Here is a 22148-nt window from a genome sequence, read left to right as displayed (position 1 = left end):
TACCCTCTTTCATATCGCTGTGGTTTACAGCCTTTTTCGGCGAGGGGGTCTATCGCTCTGTTGTAGCCGTGGAGAAAATTTCCGTCTGATTCATTAGATTGTAATCGAAATATTAACCTCTTTTTCAATCCCGTACAAAATTTTACCCATGAAACAACTCTATAGCAATCCATGAAATAAAAAAGCAAATCCTCCCTCAAAAGAGAGAAGAAAAACTCAATCTTTCGAATGAGCCAATTCCTCCTAAAGAAGAAGAAAAACCCTGTCTTTTGAGGGAGAAATGTTCCTCCTAGAAGAGGAAGAGTTATTATAAATCTAAAATAAGAGAAAAAACACACAATTGGGGCTATCCACCCTGTAAAAACCTATTTGTTTTTTGCTTTGTTATTTTTTCGTTTGCTTAATTAATACAGTTAGTTTAATGTTTTTAATATTTGTATTAGAATATTTTGTTGTATAATGATGGTGGGCAGTCCTATGGGCCTACGAGTTGGGCCTAGTGGATTTCCAAGGGCCTTTTTGTGCTTCTATGGGCCATGGGTTGTGCTCTGCCTACGTTCCCAATTTCTAGGCCCATGGCCCAACACGAATAACATTTGGTCGCCCAACAATGGGCCTGTATAGGCTTTTTCGGACTAGTTCGGCCGTTCGGGTTGGTGGTTGGCTAGTAAAGATGGCTCTAGGCTGCGTTGGGTCATGCCTCGTGCCAGGCCCATGTGCTTTGGGATTAGTTAGGCCCAACTCATGGCTCGGCCCACGAGTTCGTGCCGTGTCGTTTCGGGTCGGAATTTTTAAAAGGTTGGCATGTGCAAAGCCTAAGACCACGTGGCATCGTGTTGGGCTTGCGTGCCTAAGCAAAATTACGTTGATTTTAGTGTGCTTTGTCGTGCTTTCAAAAGGCTTGCCGTGCATTATCGTGCTTCTCTCAAATAAAGGCGGTCTCAAGCTCTACCCACGGCCTACACACATAGTATCGTGCGGTGCTGTGCCGTGCTTTTTTCGTATTGGGCGTACCCAGTGCCATTTTTATTGGCTAGCCTAGCCCATTGCCATCTTAAGTATTTGTGAGATCATTCTCCATTAGGCCTTAACGTTAATAAGTTGCTAGCAAATATTGTAGTCTTCAGGATCAAAAGTATTACTTGATTTTGGGGTCCGATTGGGTGCTATTTTTGCTGAAATAAGTGCAAATAAAGTGAACTAAACATGCTACTACTCTGTATTATGTAAAATAAGCTAGTACCGAAGCTAAGCATAATAACCAAGAGTTTATTTAGGTACAAAATCCGAACCCAAAAGTGGAAGGAAGTAATAAAAGCCCTTAAAACCCTAGAACAAATCTAGGCCGTTGATCTAACGATGTCCATGAAACCCTAGGGTTTTTATCGTCCTCATTCTTCATAAACTCGCAGTCTACACTCTGCTGCTCTTTCGCGCTTCTCTCTCCTCCTTTCTCTTTCCTCAGCTGCTGTCGCAACAATGGTGAGCTTCACTCTCTCTCTCTCCTCTCTGTTACTGTCGATCTTCATCTGTTCTCGTGGTTCTGGTTGTTATGGTTTCAACTTTATTGTGCATCTGATGAACTTTGATTTGATTTTCATTGAAATGATTGATTTGCTTTCGTTTTCATTTCTTCCCCTTTTTTTTTGGTTTTTGATTAATAGTTGAAATGGATTGATTGGTCTCAGATTGGTTGTTTGCCTTAGAAAAATTGAATCTTTTTTGAAGTAGTTTGATTTACTGCGGAAATGTATTGTGTTTTAGGTTATTTAGTGTTTAATTGCAAATTATTGTTATTGAGATTGTATGAGATTGGACTTAAGTTTTTAATTTGTAAGTTATTTTATTTATGTCGGGGATGTATTGGCTGATATGAAAGTTTTGTAATTGAGAAAAGGGTTAATTGTAATTGTAATTGTGCTGAGCTTTCATCCTAGATGTGTTAATCTTTAACTGGGTATTATTGATAATCGAGAGTGTTGAGTGAAATGCAAATCATGAAAGTGGTGCCATTTTATGGTTTAGCAATGTATTAAGCCTGAACAATGAACATTTACTGAAATATCACTATTATGGTAGTTTAGATTTTGTGGGTGTATAGAATGTAGTATGAAATTGTAGATTGTTAAATTCAATATGGGTGTTCATAGTTGCATGTATTAGAGAACACAACTGAAATTTTTGTAAAAATCATTTGTCATTTGGTGATGGTTCGATTGCTTGATCCGTATGTAAGTGTAGCACCATTGCACTGCTTTATGCATTTCGTAAATCTGGAATATTACTTTGTTACTTAGAATACCAATGCTGTTGTTACAAAGTACAATGATTTGTGTGCATATGAGAGGAATGATTGTAGTAAGCTTTATCTTGAATTGCACGTGTTGCCCCCCTGTTTTTCTTGTTATTAAGTTGATTGGTAGATAGTTATATGATTTATGGTACAGCTTTGCTGATGATATAGTTTCCATGTGTTGCAGGCCTTTGTGAAGGCTCAAAAAACAAGGGCTTACTTCAAGCGTTACCAAGTAAAGTTCAAGAGAAGAAGAGGTCAGTCATCTATGGGTTTTAGTTTTGCATATACTTGTTGGAACCATTCAGCAGTCTTATTGATTGTTTTTCTTAACCTTATTTTTTCTCCTTTTATGTATCAATAGAGGGAAAGACCGATTACCGTGCCAGGAATCGATTGATTAACCAAGACAAGAACAAGTACAACACTCCTAAGTACCGTTTTGCTGTGCGATTTGTATCCTTCGCTACGCTACTATATTAGATTAAATCTACACTGAATTATCAGTTTATCACATTTGTTAGTTAATTTGATTTCATCTGTCACTTGCTTGGAAAAACTAATGCTCTTTACAACTTTATGTCTTTATATATACATGATCTGCTGTATGTTTCAGCAATCATACATTTTTCTAAATTTACCCGAGAACTTAATTTGAAATGATTACATATATAAACTATATCATGATATCCATTTTTGTAGTTCTGCCTTAACATGTAATGCAGACTAACAAAGATGTAACTGCACAAATTATATCTGCAAGCATTGCTGGTGATATTGTTCTTGCTTCAGCCTATGCTCATGAGCTTCCCCGCTATGGGCTTGAAGTTGGTCTTACTAACTACGCTGCTGGTAAATATCCTTTTGCGCCTTGTGATCCATCATACTTGTTTAAATGCCTTGTGCTGTTAGCAAATATTTATGTCATTTTTAATTGGCTTTTCAGCATACTGTACTGGACTTCTTCTTGCAAGAAGAGTCTTGAAGATGCTTGAGATGGACCAGGAATATGAAGGCAATGTTGAGGTAGATAAAGGATCTGATCTTCTGATTAGTCTGAATATGCATAACCCTTCTAGTCTCTGATGAGTTTGTTTGTCAGGCAACTGGTGAGGACTATTCTGTTGAACCTGCTGAAACTAGGAGGCCTTTCCGTGCTCTTCTTGATGTTGGTCTTATTAGGACAACTACCGGAAATAGAGTTTTTGGTGCTCTTAAGGTATAGTTTTTATTCTCTTCTTATGTGAGTGGTTGGAAGGTGTCTGGAATACCCATTGTTGTATTGTAAATCTTTTCTGATGCCTCTAATCCTGTTTAGTCTTAACCTAGGGTGTTTTGTCCATTTGATCATGTGAGTAACTTTATTTGCTATTCAGTGAAATTTTAGTGATGGTGCGTTGATGTCTTTTGTTCAAATTTGTTTAGGTTTAATGCTATTTACTTGTACGGTAGACCAATTGAATTTCTCAAATAAATTGATTTTGACGAGTATCAGTGCATAGTGTTTGAAGAACATCGATAAATCTTGTTTGACCAATGCCCTTTATTTTACAGGGAGCACTAGATGGTGGTTTGGACATTCCACACAGTGACAAGAGGTTTGCTGGTTTTGCAAAAGACGGCAAACAACTTGATGCTGACGTCCACCGCAAGTACATCTATGGTGGACACGTTGCTACTTACATGAAGGTAAGGATTGAGATTCAGTGTTCTATTATTATTGTGCAGGTTTCCGACTCTTCCGTGGCACTAACTCGGATGTTTAATGTTATAGATTCTCATGGAGGATGAGCCTGAGAAATACCAGTCTCATTTCAGTGAATACATCAAGAGAGGGATTGAGGCTGATAATTTAGAGGCTCTGTACAAGAAGGTTCATGCTGCCATCCGCGCTGATCCTAGTGCCAAGAAGTCTGGCAAACAGCCACCAAAGGAGCACAAGAGGTGAGCGTTGCTGGAGGGATCATTTATTTAGTTATTTTTATATTTCTTTCCCTTGGCATGCGGACTTCACTACATGTGTATTATTATTAACTTGAATAATTTTTTTGCTTCAGGTACAACTTGAAGAAGCTGACATATGACGAGAGGAAGGCTAGCTTAATCAAGAGATTGAATGCCCTAAATGCTGCTGCTGGTGCTGACGATGATGAAGAGTCAGATGAAGAATGAAAATCCCATCAGCAGGCTTATTAGGCAATGTGTTTTTGTTTCATGCAGTTCAACTTAGAAACATTAAGTTTTGTTGGGTTCACTCATTGGCATTTTTGCAGGATCATGTACTTGTTAGATCTTATGATAAGTTTAAGTAAATGACAGAATGGAACTTCAGTTATTTGCCCTTCTTTTCACTGAGATTTTCTTGACGTTTGATCAAATTATAGCTCTGGTGTATGTGATGCGTTTTTGCTTCTTAATGTGTTCACTTGTTTATGTTGAATTGTTTGCTTCTTTGTTAATTTGTGTTTTTGATAAATTGTAACTCGGCCAGAGAAATTTAGATTACAGAATAAAATGACATTGTATGCTTTAAAGGATACAACGATAAATGATAAAAGATTACGTGCTGTTTAGTTGGTCTCTATCATGAATGATTTCACAAGTTTGGCTAATTTTGCATGTGACAAAGTATATGCATAAGTTCAGTGTAAACATGGGCACGGGCCGTGCCCGTGCCGCCGCGGGCCGTGCCTGGCCGTGCCGGGGTGGCGGCCGTGCCGTGCCGTGCCGTGCCGGCTCCGCGGCGGGCCGTGCCGTGCCGTGCCTGAAATTGGCACACCCCAGCCCACGGCACGGCACGGCCCACGTGCCTAGCGGGCCGTGCCGTGCCGGGCCGCGGGCCAAACCGTGCCGACCTTAATTTATTTTTTATTTTTTTTTTTTAAAAAAAAAAAATAAATGTTAAAAAAAAACGAATTAAAAACAAAAATGCATATAATAAAAAAAAAAAATACTAGTGCGATAATCCGAAAACACAAAAAATTGAAGAATAACTTATTTTATTATATGACGGTAGCCGGTACGACCGTACGAATGTACGATAATTCAATAATACAAAATTACAAAATAAGTAATGATAATTAAAAATCGTACAACAGTGTATGAATATTGAATAACTTCATTTATTATACGGAATACGAAGTTCGATAATACAAAAAGAATACAATAGTGTATAATGTAAATATGTAATCATGTAATTATTATTGGTCGTCTTCGTCTTCGCCTTCGTCTTCGCCTTCGTCTTCATCTTCGTCTTCGTCTCCTAGAGGTTCAAGTTCATCCGCCAATTGAGTGGATTGAGAACTAAAAGAAGTCGACGTTCCTTCATCGTCGTCGTTTTGTGCATAAGTACGATCTTGAGAACGAGTTTCGGCATCCAACCAATCCTTGAAGCAAACACACATTTCAAGTGTTTCGGGTTTTAGTCTTGTTCTTCTATCGTCTAGAACTCTTCCCGACGCACTAAAAGCTCTTTCGGAAGCAACGGAGGAGACTTGGATAGCAAAAATATCACGAGCCATTGCCGACAAAATTGGATGTTTCACGGCTTGTGATTTCCACCAATCGAGGATGTCGAGGCCAAACTTCTCTTCATCGTCCATGCCTTTCATGAAGTCGTAACTTAAGTACATTTGCAACTCCGAAACATCGCTTTGAGTTCTCCTAGATGATGATGATTCTGTACCTGAATACTTAGACATCAAGTTAGCAGCTTGTGCAAATAAACCTTTGGCCCGTTTACTTACATTTTTGGATGTTTGAGAAGGGGCAAATCGAGACACGGTTCCATATTTACTTTCATAAACATTATATAAATTAAAAAACTCATCCGTCACCTTATTCTTAAAAGTTTCAACATCATCTTCAAAATTCATGTTACTATAATAAATATCAATTAATAAAAAGGTGCCATCATATTTTTGTCTAGGATCTAAAATGGAAGCAAAAATATAAATCTTAGGAATATCGGTGTAATATTTACGCCATTTATCCTCCATGGATGGAAGATATCCACGATAAACATGTTCTGATCGGTGTTCCGCAAAAAGTTGTGCAAGTAAACATGCATTGCTAAGAAAAGAATGAGCACAAGGATTATATACAGAAGAAAAACAATGTGTCATACCATATAGTAATTGTAAAAACTGCATATATTTTTCACAATTAGCCCAATCATCTTCAAGTAAAGCATTTTGTGGATATTTCATATTATAAAAAAGTGTTAAATGAACCTTGTACTCGATTGCCCGACTCAACATTTCATAGGTGGAGTTCCACCTAGTTGGACAATCCGGTGCTATTTTTATGGTTTTAATCCGTTGTTGCCTGCAAAAACCTTTCCATTCTTGATATCTCATGTTAGAGCTATTAATAGTGCAAATAGCACTCCGTATTTTGTGATAAAATGGACCAATTGCTTGTGTTCCATCCTTCACACACAAGTTAAGAACATGACAAATGCATCTAACATGAAGTGCTTCTCCATCTAATACTAAATCGGTTAATTGGGGTTTAACCAAATTCGCACTATATGTCATAGAAGTTGCGTTATCGAAAGTCATAGACATGATTTTATCCCTAAGACTATATGCATCAATAGCTTCCATTAAATGATGTGAAATGTTAAGACCGGTATGAGGGTATTCAAGCATTTTGAAATGAATGATGCGTTTTTGTAACATCCACTCATTATCTAACCAATGACAAGTAACACATAAATAGTGAAGTCCGTACCCACCATCCCATGCATCGGCGGTTAAAGAAACTCTACAAGGAAGATTAGCTAATTCATTTACTAATTTCAATTTGTACTCTAGATAAGTCTTCATGGCAGCAGATCGAACGGTTTTTCGGGACATTTTTTTGTGTTTTGGTTGTAGTGCTCGGTTAATATAGTTGTTGAAGGCATCATTTTCGGCGAAAAGAAAAGGTTGTTCTGCATGTACAAGCATTCTCCCAAGTTCATCCCTATCTCTCTCGTAATTGTAAATGAAACCTTGTGGATGGAATTGAGAAATTTTAGGTTGGGTTGGATCACTAGATGGTCCACCACATTTTTTTGTATGCCTAGTAAGGTGTCCCGTCCCTCCCTTGGTATCGGCCGAGAAAATTTTACCACAAGTCCGACACTTGCATTTTTTTCCATCTTTACTTAATTGATAATGTACCCAACATCCACTCTTTCTTTTGGTTTGAGCAAAATCCTCTTCGGTACACCACTCTAATATGTTAGGATTATGGGTGGATGGTTCACTCGACCCGCAAGCTTGTGTTTGGCTACCTTGGGAAGGAGGAGGAGGAGGAAAAGGAAATTCATATTGTTGAAATTGGGTTTGTTGAAATTGGGTCCAAGGAGCCATATCATCCATTTGTTCTTGCCCTCCCGTGTTTTGGGGATGAAAGAAAGGGGTGGAAGTGTTTGGAAAGGGCATGTTAGGAGAGGGAAAGGGCATGTTAGGGGGGGGCATAGACATTGAAGTGTTTGGGTTTGGTGATTCCCTACGTGTTGACTTGGCTTTTCTAGAGGAGGAGGAAACGTTCGGGTTTGATGCCATGATTAATTAATAATAATAACACAACTAACAATAACAAAGTAACAATTAACAACAATGAGATCAATGAGAATTAATTAGTAAGTAGTTTTTATATAAATTAAATTTTCAAAAATAATTATAATAATAGTAGATTACTTGGATCAATGAGATCCCAGGTAGGAGAGGTTAGGAGCGACGTTGTCCAGAGCCCAAATCCCGCCTTAGACAGATTTCAACAATCCAAATAACCCACAATTAAAATAGAAAGTAGTTTTTATATAATTAAGTAGTTCCAATAATAATAATAATAATAATAATAATAATAATAATAATAATAATAATAATAATAATAATAATAATAATAGTAATAATGATAATAAATTAATAATAGTAACAATAACAATAACAATAACAATAACAAATTAAAATAAAGTTGAGTTAGATCTTACAATGACGCTTCAATGCTTTCCCAAATTTATAATTTCCCGAATTTTTAATTTCCCGAATGTAAATATAACAATTTTTTTTTTTTTTTTTTTTTTGGTAGTAGACTAGTACAAGTAATAATAGTAAAAATGTAAAATTTATAAGAGAGTAGGAATTTTTTTTTTCTTTTCACAAAAGAGAGGAAGATTGTATGTTTTTTAGGAATTTGAGAATTGAGAATTTGGGAGTAAGAAAATTAGAGAATAAGAGAGAAGAGATGAGTTGATGAATTGTGAAAATTTTGGAGGAAAATATGAGGTATTTATAGGGGATTTGGGTGGGAAATGGGGTGGAAAATATGGCCGTTTATAGCTGTTGGAAAACGGCCATAAACGGCCATATTCCAACGGCACGGGCCGTGCCGTGCCGTGCCGTGCCTGGCCGTGCCGGGCCGTGCCTGGCCGTGCCGGGCCGTGCCACGTGCCGTGCCGGCGGGTCGTGCCGGCGTGCCGGCCCACGTGCCGGCCACCGTGCCGCCCGCCGTGCCACGGGCCGTGCCCGTGCCGGTCCCAAAAAATTTGTTCACGGCACGGCCCACGGCACGCCGGCGTGCCGCCGTGCCGTGCCGTGCCGGCCACCGTGCCCGTGCCGGGCCGTGCCGGAGTCGTGCCGGGCCCGTGCCGCCCGCGTGCCGGCACGGCCCGTGCCCATCTTTAGTTCAGTGGTAAACCACATTACTGTTATCTAAATATAATCATGTTATAACAATCGGGACTCGGGATATTTGGATTTTGTAAACAGATTAGTGTGTTTAATTATTTGATTAGCAATATCTTGAATTGTTGCCTGATTGTTAAATTGTGGTGAAATTTGTTAGTGTGCCCTCTATCCCTGGTCACAATGTGTGTGGCCAACTACCATAGGTTACCCGATTAATCTGTGAATAATGCTATAGGGTTTACTCTTATTATATCATAGGGTAAACTTAATAATATATGGTTTATTTGTTACTCCATCCGTCTCTTAATTAAATTCCTACTTTTAGTATTTATTCTTCATATAATAAAGAGAAAAAAAAAATCTAATTAAGAAACGGAGAGAGTAATATTGTAAGAAAACCTTTGTTTTCTTTAAGGATTATACAATAAGCCGAATAAAGCCGGCCTATAAGGGGTTATTCAGTCAAGGGTTATTCCGTTTTTTACAAGCCAGCATATATATAAATGCAATGTGCCACCTATATTTTTTTAAAACAATGTTTACCCTATTTGCTTACAGTTTGATGTCTCTTTTAAAGCAAAGCAAAGGGAGTACATTACATCTCTCTCTAGCAAATTACAGTACTTTTTAGTAAACATGACAGCAGGAATTTCTCCAAGAATCTACAATGTTGTCCATTACCTTTAAATGCAGTTACCACCTCACCATTGATGTTCCTCATGGTAAACTAAACACTTCGAAAGTGAAGAAAAAGAAATATAATTTACTAAGATATACTCGTTGCTCTACAACATGAACACCTTCTACCCTCACAGTAACACACATGAACACCTTCTACCCTCACAGTAAGATAAAAAGACATTGATATGCAAATTGTTTAACAGGTATAAAACTAATCTTCACTTTGAACCTAGACATCGTAATTCTTCTCATACTATCCATCTATTGTACGATGCGTATGTTGAAATTAATTTTAATGTACTTGGCATGGGTGGAGTGATTTGGTTAGTCCATAAGCCTTTTAAGCATGATGTTCCATGTTGTGAAATCCAGGGAGGAGAGAGGTAATGAAGCCGAAAACTATCATCTGAATCTCTTTAACTATACCCCACCAATGGTTGCCTCCTTCAACTCCAGCCTCCGGAGCAGCTTCATTTTCAGCAATACGTTCTGCACCATCTGCTGGTGGATTGTCATTTTCTGCACCAGGTTGTGCATCTGTTGCAGGGAAGTTAATGCAATGCAAACATCAGTAGAACATCAAAAGTCATAATAGAAAATCAGAACAATTAACCAGTTGAGGAAGTACAATATGATTGTTAGTAAAAATATTCACACAAAACTCCAACATAAGGCAGATTAATTCACATTAAAAATTCTTACCGAGTGTTGATTCATGTTCATTAATTACCTTATCTAAGCGTGACTGACTTCAAATAGAAAAGTTATCTTTGAGTTTAACTCACCAAATACTATTCTCAATATAAGATAGACCTTGTTCTAAAATGAAAATTCACCTCCTAGATAATACTTCTATCATATGAAATTAACCTCCCATAAATGATTTTGCCGCAAATATGCAGGCCTCATGGGTAATTGGAGAGTATGTCTGGTTTTGGTGCATCCACTAATCAATTTCTTCAAATACTATTTACACACACTCACAATAATCCATGCCTATCAGTGGCCTTCATCAGCAATCAATCACGAGTCAAAGGAAAGCTTCTTACCGAATACTTCGTTCTTATTGGGCTATATGATATGGAACTTGATGACCCAATGGACAAATTGAATGCAACAACTTCTAAGGGCAATAATTCAATGGCAAAGAGCCAAAGATACTAAATCCCAAGTTAAAAACCTGTTCAGACTTCAGAGTCTTAATAAGAATTTCACAATTAGGTTTGCGCACAAAGGCTCAACTCATATTATCATCCCTACTCTTAAAGAATACAATGACACCTTAATTTATGGTTACTCGACTAATATAAACCTTAAAGAAATAAAATTTCAAATTAATAGAATTAAATTCTAAAATTCCTTATAAGTAATGTGATACAGAGCACTAACTTAAACCAATTAATGTGAAACAGTCCAATTTTTTCTCCAGCAAATTTCATGAACTGAAATGTTTAACACAATCCCAAAACTATAACATAATATGATATCTTTCCCCAGTCCTCAGTCCCCATGAAACAAATTACTTACTCTACTAATCATCTTCTTACTCATCTGACACTAGTGATCTACTAATCATCATCTTACTCATCTGACACTAGTGATCGCAATCTACAAAACAGCGTTTGTAGCACCTTCATTTATATTCTACATATTTGCTCATCATCTTTAACCTCTACTACTTCCTCCGCTTAATTAGATGCATCACTTTCTATATAAGAAAGTTACAAATTGAATGCATCACTTTCCTTTTTAGTTAATAAATTCTTTCTCTCTCTTTCATATCACATGGGTCCTTTATTTTCTCTCTATTCTCATCTCCAAAAAATGCCTAGGAATCCATGTTTTTGCAAATGACGTGTCTAAAAAAAAGGGAGGAAGTATTAAGTATGAAGCAATTTGTAATCTTGCAAATTATTCAAACACAATAACCTCAATATTCTTATGCATTTTAATCCCAAGCTACAGTATGAATACTATCTGATCCAATATCTCCTGATACCATCACTTAATACACCTTGAGAACTGCAAATGCTCCATTGAATCCCATGTACTCATGTAAAGATGTAAACCCCCTCCAAATTAGGAAAGGAGGAGGGGAAGATAAAAGACCATGGAGAAAAGAAAATGTTGTATGTTTTATGGATGACAGATGATAATTAAGTAATGTATGTTGCAAAATCAGCTCATCAGGAAAACTCTCAATTTTTATGCTATCAGTGATTCAATGCTCAAGCAGACAAAAAAGCATCACATCTAGACTTGATAACAACCTTAAGATGGTCATGGTAATTAAGTAATGTATGTTCCACATACTCATGAAACAGATAATAATCCAGGGTGACTTTTTTCTTCAGCAATTATTACCCAAAATGCATATAATGTGCAAGATTTCAATCAAAAGTATATAGATTACCAGCAGCAGCTGCAGCAACATTATCATCCCCTTGTCTTACTACTGGGTCAACCCTGGCAGCAGGCCTTGGTGGCCGGGGTGGAGCGGCTGCCCTGTGCATTGCTTGTGAAATCCATCGCATAAGTGGAGTTAAAGCTCCAGTCTGGTATCTGCATCCCAATACAAAGACTGAGTAATTGTAGACTTTTAAAGAGAAAAGTGCAACGAGAGGTATCCTAAATAGGAAACGTGCGTTTGGACAAACACACACAAATGCCTTCAAGACATTTTTAGTTCGAGTGCTTCGCCCTGATGATCGGCCACCTGTGGAATGGACTCCACACAAAAATTCCATACCACAGAGCTTTCCAGTCTTTTGTGAATGATGATCCAAAAAGCTAATTCAGTGCATAAATCTAAAAGACTAAAAGTAAAGTTTAAAGAAACGCAAAAGCACAGAATTTTGAGGTTAAAAGTTTTATTTAAGACTTAAGTGAAGATGCATTAGATAAAGACCCATAATTGCACTAATTTATACTTACAGGTAGACGATAAATGCAAAGAACACAAGCAGAGCAAGCCTTTGTCTCGACCCATCTTGGTTAAATATAAAGATCACAGCTGCCAACTTTAATATAAGCAGCAAGTCAAGCTGAAATGCGATCTGAAATCTCCGTACAACAATTTGTCTTTGAGGTCCAAGCTGAGGTTGCTGTTGCTGTGGCTGCTGCTGGCCCACCTGGCTTTGCTCCCCACTAGCAGTTCCAGCCTCAGAAGAGGCTACTCTCCTGTTACCATTGAGGAATAAAATTATTAGGTTATGCTGCATCATCCCTCATTTCTTGTAGAACAGAACCATTCCACCCATTTTATAAGTCTGTTTGGTTCCCACAACCCATTTTTTCATATAAAGGTGCATACATGATTATTGTCTAATATTTTAATCATCAGACTCTCAGTTTTGTAAACAAATAATACACATTGTAATATTAATCTAGCAAACCCTAATCAAGCTACAAATGCCAAAGACTCTAGACCACAAAAAATAACGAACAAAAATCACTTACTTGAAGAATAACAAAGCACCGGGTACGAGAACCAAATAACTAAAATGTTAAGGAGACAAAATTCTACATCTAGTCTAGCCAAACTGGTAAAGCCAAAAGTTTAAATTAATACATTCATATTATAGGATTTATAAACACTTCAGTTGTTAAGACTGTACGCCATTTGCTCCAAATAAAATTAAGGGGAAGGAAACTGAGATGTCAAGTAGGAATTTGGTTAAACAAAGATCCAATATTCAGCTTAATCACCCCTTCGTGTACTCTCTGAAGAGCAAATTTGACATCCCTGGTGTTTACCCAAAAAGTAGAAAAATTGGACTCAGCTACTATTGTAGCTTTTCATATCTTAGCTCCTCATTTCTGGAAAGTACTCATTAAGAAAGATGAAGAGATTTAAACATAGTCATCTCTAATCCCCACCCCCAACCAAAAAAAAAAAACCTGAAAGATGAAGAGGTTTAAACGTAGTTGTGAAAACAATACGTTTGCTTTGCTACCATTATCTCTTGCCACAGAAAATTCTGCCAAAAACATTAGAAAGATTACCAATTCCCCTGATCATCTCTTGTCAAGGGGACTATTCCACTTACACTCAACTTATAAATTAATCAATCATAAATAAGGATATATGAATAACAAAATCAAAAAGTGTTGTAGCAGAAGTTACAAAAATATTAACCGGTAAATCAAACACTAACAAGGTTGAAACATTCCGAAATCAATACTTACGTTGGTGTGCTGTATGTAAGAGGAATGAGAGTATCAGTGGGAATCCCAGTGACAGTTCCCATAAATGGAAGCATCGGAACAGCATAAATGCCTGGTCCACGATTATTCTGCCCTGGGTTCTGCGCATTAGCAATACCTGGAAGTAGTGTGGGGTACATGATCGGTAACATATTGACACCACCATGTTGTAGAGGTAGAAAATAGGGGAAATTTGGCACCTGAGACAACATGTCAGCTACAAAGTGAGATAGCGTGACAACAGAGTGAAACACCGAATCATGATAATATAATTCAAACAATAATCAGCTCACAAAGAAAATTCATAACAATTCCATAAGTCATAACCATGATATAGACGTTCACACAAAGCGCGTCTGGCCAAAATGTTCCCACATTTATAGGCTCCTATTATCGTCAAACTTCAAAATACTTTAATTGAACGATTTAAGTCCTTCGAAAATGAGGCAAGACAAACCTTTTTTAGGGAGTAATTCTATATTGTACATTTGTTCTCAACATTGCACAATGAGTCAATGATCTCTTGTAAAACTAAGTTCCCCATTCATCAAGCAAAATAAGATACATCAAAACCCTACAACAAAGCCTTAAATTAATCCTAAATAATAATTGGTTAAAGTCCTTTTGCTTATATGAGCGGAAGTAAACTAGCTTAATTGGTTAAAGTCTTGAGCTTCGTACCCATGATCGAATCCCGTACCATATACAACACTACGCTGCACACTCTCATCACATCAAAATAATCTACAGAGTAGCTAACAAGAAATCCTTAATTTTACAGAATTAACATAAATAAACCGAACATAAACAATTTACATCCAACAAATTAAAAAAAAAAAAAAAAAAAAAACATAGGCATTAAACCTAAAGCCAAAAAAGTTCACAAATTGACAAAATTAAATACCTAAACCAATCAAATTAACAATGGAATTAAAATTGAAAACCCTAAAAACAGATCTTAATCATAAATAAAATAAATAAAAAAAAAAGATTAATCAGCAGTAGAATAAAACCTGAGGAAGTTTAAGATCATCTTGAGAAGGTTTAGGAGGAGGTGTAGAATTGTTGGAAATAGTGGGCTGATTATCGGAGTTTTCCGCCATTGTTGTTTATCCGATTTTCTCTCTCCTCGGTAATAATGGTACCGGCGATCACTGACTTTGCTTCAATGTTTTTGCTTCGCAACCAATTTTTTGATTTTTTTTTCTCTTTCTTTTTGTTTGGGATGATTTGGAAGTACAAAGAAATTAGGAAAAGGAAAATAGAGAGTAAAATTAAACGGAAAATAGAGTGTAATATTAAACGTGGAGTTTATCATGGGTGCCAATGGAATGTTGCCACGTAAGCAAATTTCACAATAAAGTCGTCAGAATTTGGGTCGGGTTTAAACAAGGTCGGGTTGGGTCGATTTAAGTCTAAAATCTGGCCCATGTTACGAAAGTATGTCTAAATTTCACACAAAGACTAATCGTTTGATATCGCTGTGATTTTCTATTTTTTTAATTTTTTTTTTTAAAATCATATGACATATATTATAAGGTTTCAAAAAAAAAATATATATATATAATTTTAAAAATTAACAGCAAAAAAGGAGTGATTTCCCTAAATAATTAATTGGATATTTTTTTTGGCAATTTGATCTGATTTCCCACTAATTGAGAAGCATGGTTTTTAACGAGAATTAAGATTTAGTTTGGGTTGTTAGATCACTATAATCAAGCGATCAGGATATCTTGCGTGTCATTTATAGCATTGTTCTAATTTTTTAACATTCCAAACTCCTTCCAAATCCTCTTCACCTTAAAATTTGTTTCATTTTGTATCAATTTAATTTATAATACTGGCTTTTTTTTTTTTTTTTTTTTTTTCTGTTTTCTCTCTCTCTCTCTCTCTCTCTCTCTCTCTCTCTCTCTCTCTCTCTCTCTCTCTCTCTCTCTCTCTCTCTCTCTCTCTCTCTACTTTTAATCAAAATGACAATATATGTCTAACAATTTTAAAGCAAAATGATTTAAAAGTTTGTTATCAATGTCGTTATTCAATTATTATTTAGGAGTATGATTTAATTTCATTTATATATAGTCAATATATTGGTTATTTGTTTATGAATCAATACACATTTTATCCTAATGTATTTTCATATTGTACTTTTGATAATAGAACTTGGTAAATTTCTTTGTTAAAATTGTTAAATGCATTCATTCAACTTTTTTTTTTTTTTTTTTTTTTTTTTTTTTTTTTTTTTTATATGGGAAGTAATAATATCATTAAATAAAAGCCATACAACATCTACAATAATAAAGATCTGTAAACCACAGATTTAGAGAAAATATCAGAACTTTTACAATCAAAATCATAACTAATTTGCATATTTGGCACAGCTCATACTCCACCGCTTCAAGCCTGACGCGAGCAATGATTTTCGACGTCTTTGCATCTTTCCAAGTTGAGACCTCCGCAATCCGTGCTGATGTTTTGATTGACTAGTTGATGACAAATCACAGACCCATAAGAATCCAAATCACCTTCCCAATTATTATAAGAACCCTAAAAATAAAATTCCCATCCATAGATGAGAATTAAAATCCCGAAAAATTGGAAAAAACCCAAAAAATTGGGACATACTCTCACAAATGGAGAGAACAAAACAAAACGTAAAACAAAACAAAAAACTAAGGGCTTGTTTGGCATCATTTTTGATTTTCAGTTTTCTGTTTTTTTGAAAACCAAAAACCAAAAACAGGAAACAAGAAAAAGGTGTTTTCACTTTTCTGTTGTCAGTTTTCAAAACTATCATGATTTTAATAAGTTTATATAATTTTTGATTCATTGTGGGACATATATCATATACTTTTAAAAATCAAAAAACCAAAAAACAGAAAACCACAGCAATGCCAAACGAACCCTAAATTGAATTAAAGAAAAAAGGCCGAAAATAGTCTAATTTCCGAAAAAATTAGACTATTTTCGGCCTAAACGATCAAGAAAACTAAAACCCTAGAAGAGAGGAGAGAGAAGAGAGAAAAAGAAAAAAGGTTAGTTGAGAGCATATTTTCTTAGATGCATTCTTAAAAGTGGGTGGAGAAAAAGCTTGTAAAAGTAAATGAATTTAATTGATAGAATTTGGACCCTTTCGAGACATTGCAATATCATGAAAAATGTCAATAGTAATGTATGTACTCCGTATTATTTTAATATCATGATAATAGAGAGTTAACTGTCCAAATTGATTCTCATTCCACATTATAACTTATAGTTCTAACAAAGCTAGATAGAAGTATTGAACTTAGCATTTTTTCAATTGTGTAAAAAAATAAAAAATAAAAAGCCAACCTCAACTATCCTCGACAATGATTACATTGTATTTTAATTGCTCATAAGTTCAAAGCAAAGCAATCTAGACTTCTTTAATCAATAATTCATCATCAATTCATCACAAAATATTAATTAAATTATGGTTTTATATAAAGAAACCTTTATATAAAATTTATTTACATCTTTTTATTTGTCCGGCCTCAAAGATGGGCAAAAAAAAAAAAAAAGATTCCTAATACCAATATGCCATGATCTTTGCCAACTCCAAAGATGAACAACTTAAAGCATAAAACTAAATTCCCTTCCAAAAAATAAATAAGTGAATAATATATTAAAAAAAAAGAGGCTAATTTGTCATTTCATCCAAATCTCGAAGGCAAAAAACAAGCAAAATCAAATCCCAAATTATCTTACATCAATTATATAATTACTAAAATACCCCCACTTCAAGTCATCCTTCATCCATCCTTTTTGATGCGCACAAATTGGACATGTAGAGAGAGAAAATAATACTTGTACATGAATTGAAGAGAGAGAAAGATATGTTTATTTCTTGTATTTTGTTTGACATTGTTATACAACCCATCTTCATTACAAAATCATCATCATCAAATAATTTTTCTGGGTTTTTCTACAAATCTTACATTTCATAAATCATTACATTTTAATTAATGTATACACATTATATTACTTAAAACAATTATTGCATAAAAAAATTGCATTTTTATGGGAACATTTCAGAGCTTTCGAAAAGCCTATGGAGCGCTTAAGGATTCTACCACCGTTGGCCTTGCAAAAGTCAACAGCGAATTCAAGGTTATTATTTCTCATTTTTTTCCTACACATTTTGTAAATGATTTCATGTAATGATCATAATATATCATAAATGGGAAATTGTTTGATTTTTAAAATTTTTGTTATATTATGTCCTGTTTAGGATTTGGATATAGCTGTGGTGAAGGCGACGAATCATGTTGAGGCTCCTCCAAAGGAACGACATGTTAGAAGTGATTTGTCCACCCGAGTTTTATTACATGCAATGATTCGAGGCATTGCCTGAGCCAAAAAATGTTTAGATCATGTTTTTTGTTATATTAACATAGGGTGATCACATTGTTCTAAAAATGTAATCTTGAACATGTGTTGACAAGTTTACATGCATGTTATATTATTAGATGATGAAAGTTGGTCAAACATAGGAAATTAAAGGGATTAAATTTCTTTTTGTAATTCCCACATAATTAACTTGTTCTTGTTGGTGGTTGATTATATGTGCATTGGTCAAACAATGCAAAATTCATAATTTTTGCGTTACAGAGTTTTGTGTATTCATTTTGATTAATTTGTTTCTGTTGTTGTTGATCAGAAGTTTTTGCTGCAACATCAGTTGTTCGGCCACGAGCAGACGTTGCTTATTGTATTCATGCATTAGCAAGGAGATTGAACAAGACCAAAAATTGGATTGTAAAGTTTCCCTTCATTTCAACTTCAAGATTTCATGATTCTTCAAGTTTCCCTTCATTTTTTTACATATTCCTGCAATTGTTTTCGAATTGTTGACAGACTAATTAGGAGTTGATTATGATATGTTGACACAAACAATTGTAATCAACAGGTTGCTATTAAGGTATTGATAGTCATTCATAGGACATTAAGAGAGGGAGATCCTACATTTAGGGAGGAGCTACTGGCTTACTCACACAGAGGACATATCCTTCAAATATCGAATTTTAAGGATGATTCAAGCCCTCTAGGTACCCTCTTTGTCCTACACCTTATTTACTTCCTCTTTTTCGATTATTTTACTTGGAGGATAACATCGAGGATTATGTGAATCTCAATGCAGCATGGGATTGTTCTGCTTGGGTTCGTACATATGCACTCTTCCTCGAGGAAAGGCTCGAGTGTTTTAGGGTCTTGAAGTATGACATTGAGGCAGAACGGTTAACAAGATCTTCACCGGGTGCAAGTAAGGTCAGAAGACTTGTTGAGTATTTCAGTTATCTTTAACCCTTCTTTATATGTGTGTTTTGTTGGCATTGGAGGACAAAATACTGAAAATAGAGGTAATTTTAAGCAATGGCGGTATTAAATGTAGCTTGGTTTTGCATCAGGTACATAGTAGAACACGGCTATTGACTGCTGAGGAGCTGTTGGAACAACTACCTGCTCTCCAGCAGCTTCTGTTCCGGTTGATGGGTTGTCAGGTAAGAATTAACTCTGTTTTAGGCTCTGATTTTTGCTACTTTGTCACAGTTATAATACTTCGTATTCCAGAGTCTCATTACTGAACGTCGTAGTTAGTTCAATTTTTTTGTGCTGCTGGCCAGCCACAACCCAGGTTGTAAGGCCGAAACTTCAACTGAAGGGGTAGGAGTGGGGATAGTTTGTTCCTAGGGCCTGCAGTTGTAATTAACTCTGTTGTACTTATCGTTATCAAACTGTTTAAAACATGTATCTCTGAGTAATAGTTCGAATTTATTCTCTAACAAACGTTACGACTCCCTAACTCTTTGGCAGCCTGAAGGAACAGCTTGCACAAATTATCTCATACAGTATGCTCTAGCTTTGGTAAGCATATTACTTTGTTTCTGAAGCATTTCAATACATTCAGCATACAATTACAACTGCATTTGGATTGACAGAAACACAAAGGATGTAAAACTTTCCTTTTAAGCTTGATTTCACATTTTCCTACATTTTTTGTGATGTAGGTGCTGAAAGAGAGCTTCAAAATTTACTGCGCGATTAATGATGGTATAATTAATTTAGTGGACATGGTATGAATTTCTATCGAAGAACTTGTAACCTATTTTTTCTTGATAATTCCAACATTCCTTTCAAGAGTTTCCCTTCACCAGCTAATCTTCAAATACTTTCTTCATGTATGTGTAGTTTTTCGACATGACTAAACATGATGCTGTAAAAGCACTTAACATATATAAAAGAGCTGGTCAGCAGGTATGTTGTTTCAATTTAAAGAATGAAGCTCAGTCCATCCACTTGTAGCTTCTTCCTGCAATATATCTTTTTACCATATCCCTCTTTTACAGGCTGAATTTTTAGCTGATTTTTACGAATTCTCCAAAAGATTGGATCTAGCCAGGAACTTTCAGTTCCCAACATTACGACAGGTAATTTTCTGCAACTGGAAAGCGACTGTGTTCTTTTTCTTTCAGTTTCATGCTCTCAAGTTTCAACAAACTGATGGCCTGAAATTTGTCTTGATCAATAGCCACCCCCCTCATTTTTGGCTACTATGGAGGAATATGTCAAAGAAGCACCACACAGCGATTCTGTTGCAAAGAGACTAGTGAGAAATATTTTCACCCTATAAATTTATAACCTCATTTCATAGTCTATTGCTAACATACAACTCCAACTTGATAATTCAGTTCAAGTCATGCTATGAAATTTCTGATTATGTTTTTTGAATTTAAAACTATGCTTCAACAGGAGTATCAAGAAAAGGATGAATCCCCACACAAAGTTGAAGAACCTGAAATCGAACAAAGTCAACAAGAGGAAGAGGAAACAGAAGAGCCCCAGGAAGAGCCAGAGCTTGAGCCAGAGCCTCAACCTGAACCTCCTCCCTTGATTTCCACAGATGATGATCTTCTTGTAAGTCCATATTATGATCTTGCTTTCGCAAACTGTTCACACTTCTGAAATTCTGACTTCTCGTTGTCTGGCTCTTTTCTGCAGGGTCTGCAGGAAATAAATCCAAAAGCTGCAGAATTGGAAGAAATTAATGCCTTAGCTCTTGCCATTATTCCACCAGGTAATTTCAAATATAGTTCTCTTAGATTACTGCCTTAGCCTTTTCGCTTATTTGCCACTCGCACATATTGTGTGTATCTTCTGATTTTGGTTGCAACACAGGAGGTGAAAATCGATCTTCAGCAAGCAATGCCTTAACAGAATTCAGTGGTACATCAGGATGGGAGCTAGCTCTAGTTACTACACCCAGCAACATCAACAGTACTCCGCCTACAGATACCAAATTGGTTTGTCTTCTAAACATCTACCTGTAAAATTATAGTAAAATTACCCTAGATATATCATTCTGCTGCGACGTGTGTTCGTTATTTATTGGTTTTACTTTTGGGAGAGTTCAGGCAGGTGGCTTTGACAGCTTATTACTCAATAGCTTATATGAAGACGAGAATGCAAGAAGACAGCTACAAATGCAGAATGCAGGATACGGACCATATGGGATGGGAGCAGGTGCGACCCAAGTACACAACCCATACGAACAACAACAGGACCCCTTTTTCATGTCAAGTAACTTTGCACCACCCACCAACGTTCAGATGGCTATGTCTCAGCAACATCAGCAGCAAATAATGATGCAACAGCAACATCATCACCAGCAACTACCGCCATCCCAGAGTATGATGATGGTGCCTTACCAAAGCACTTCTCCCACTCAATACCCTCAGCAGCAATCCATGGCTATGGGTGCATCTAACCCGTTTGGGGATCCATTTTCCGCTTTCCCTCAACATGCTACACCCATCCATGGGAACCACGGTCTACTTTAGACGAGTTCATGATTTTCTCTCTTCAATTTTTATGGTTCCTTTAATTTTTTTTAACTATCTAATCAATAATGTATTCCTTCATTCTTTTTGTGAGTAAGAATTTATAATCACATTTTTCTGTTTCGTAACATCGTCGAAATCATATACAACATTGCCATTCTTTTTCAAATGCAGCAAAAACCAACACAACAATGTCATTCTCTTTTCCAATGCAAGTTGAAGCACCGAATTTAGACAATTTTATGTAGGAATTTAAGCTGTGAAACTTGTTATCTTCACCTCATTTTTATTGCTTATTACATATTTTGGTCAAAATCAAACAATATTAGATCAGACTAGAAAATTTCAGAGATTAAATCTTATTTTTGTTTGCTTATTGCCATGTACTTATAAATTTTTATTTGTAAAAATTATGAACATAGGATATTATTT

The 22148-nt window shown here is 35.9% G+C and overlaps 3 protein-coding genes across 3 annotated transcripts; 2 read left to right on the top strand and 1 right to left on the bottom strand.

Moving 5' to 3' along the window:
• Nucleotides 1-1401: 1401 nt before the first annotated feature.
• LOC145579919 (large ribosomal subunit protein uL18-like) lies at nucleotides 1402-4644 on the top strand. Its single transcript, XM_081637221.1, has 9 exons — nucleotides 1402-1482; nucleotides 2481-2550; nucleotides 2658-2749; nucleotides 3019-3145; nucleotides 3240-3319; nucleotides 3396-3512; nucleotides 3848-3982; nucleotides 4068-4237; nucleotides 4351-4644. The coding sequence occupies exons 1-9, from the start codon at nucleotides 1480-1482 to the stop codon at nucleotides 4463-4465; spliced, it is 909 nt and encodes a 302-aa protein (XP_081493347.1). The 5' UTR covers nucleotides 1402-1479; the 3' UTR covers nucleotides 4466-4644.
• Nucleotides 4645-9469: 4825 nt separating this feature from the next.
• LOC145578671 (uncharacterized) lies at nucleotides 9470-15102 on the bottom strand. The gene is made up of 5 exons (XM_081635965.1): nucleotides 14874-15102; nucleotides 13843-14060; nucleotides 12589-12834; nucleotides 12068-12216; nucleotides 9470-10191 (listed from the first exon to the last, which is right to left on the bottom strand). The coding sequence occupies exons 1-5, from the start codon at nucleotides 14961-14963 to the stop codon at nucleotides 9995-9997; spliced, it is 900 nt and encodes a 299-aa protein (XP_081492091.1). The 5' UTR covers nucleotides 14964-15102; the 3' UTR covers nucleotides 9470-9994.
• Nucleotides 15103-17898: 2796 nt separating this feature from the next.
• LOC145578670 (putative clathrin assembly protein At5g57200) lies at nucleotides 17899-21716 on the top strand. The gene is made up of 15 exons (XM_081635964.1): nucleotides 17899-17988; nucleotides 18110-18179; nucleotides 18539-18636; nucleotides 18788-18926; nucleotides 19019-19146; nucleotides 19287-19379; nucleotides 19693-19743; nucleotides 19887-19952; nucleotides 20068-20133; nucleotides 20226-20306; nucleotides 20408-20485; nucleotides 20629-20793; nucleotides 20878-20953; nucleotides 21055-21179; nucleotides 21291-21716. The coding sequence occupies exons 1-15, from the start codon at nucleotides 17899-17901 to the stop codon at nucleotides 21714-21716; spliced, it is 1752 nt and encodes a 583-aa protein (XP_081492090.1).
• Nucleotides 21717-22148: the final 432 nt, after the last annotated feature.

The sequence above is a fragment of the Chenopodium album genome, chromosome 14, assembly GCF_948465745.1.
Source record: "Chenopodium album chromosome 14, dcCheAlbu1.1, whole genome shotgun sequence".
NCBI classification, from domain to species: domain Eukaryota; kingdom Viridiplantae; phylum Streptophyta; class Magnoliopsida; order Caryophyllales; family Amaranthaceae; genus Chenopodium; species Chenopodium album.
The sequence above is the reverse complement of the archived record's forward strand: the minus strand, read 5'-3'. Positions and strand labels throughout refer to the sequence as shown.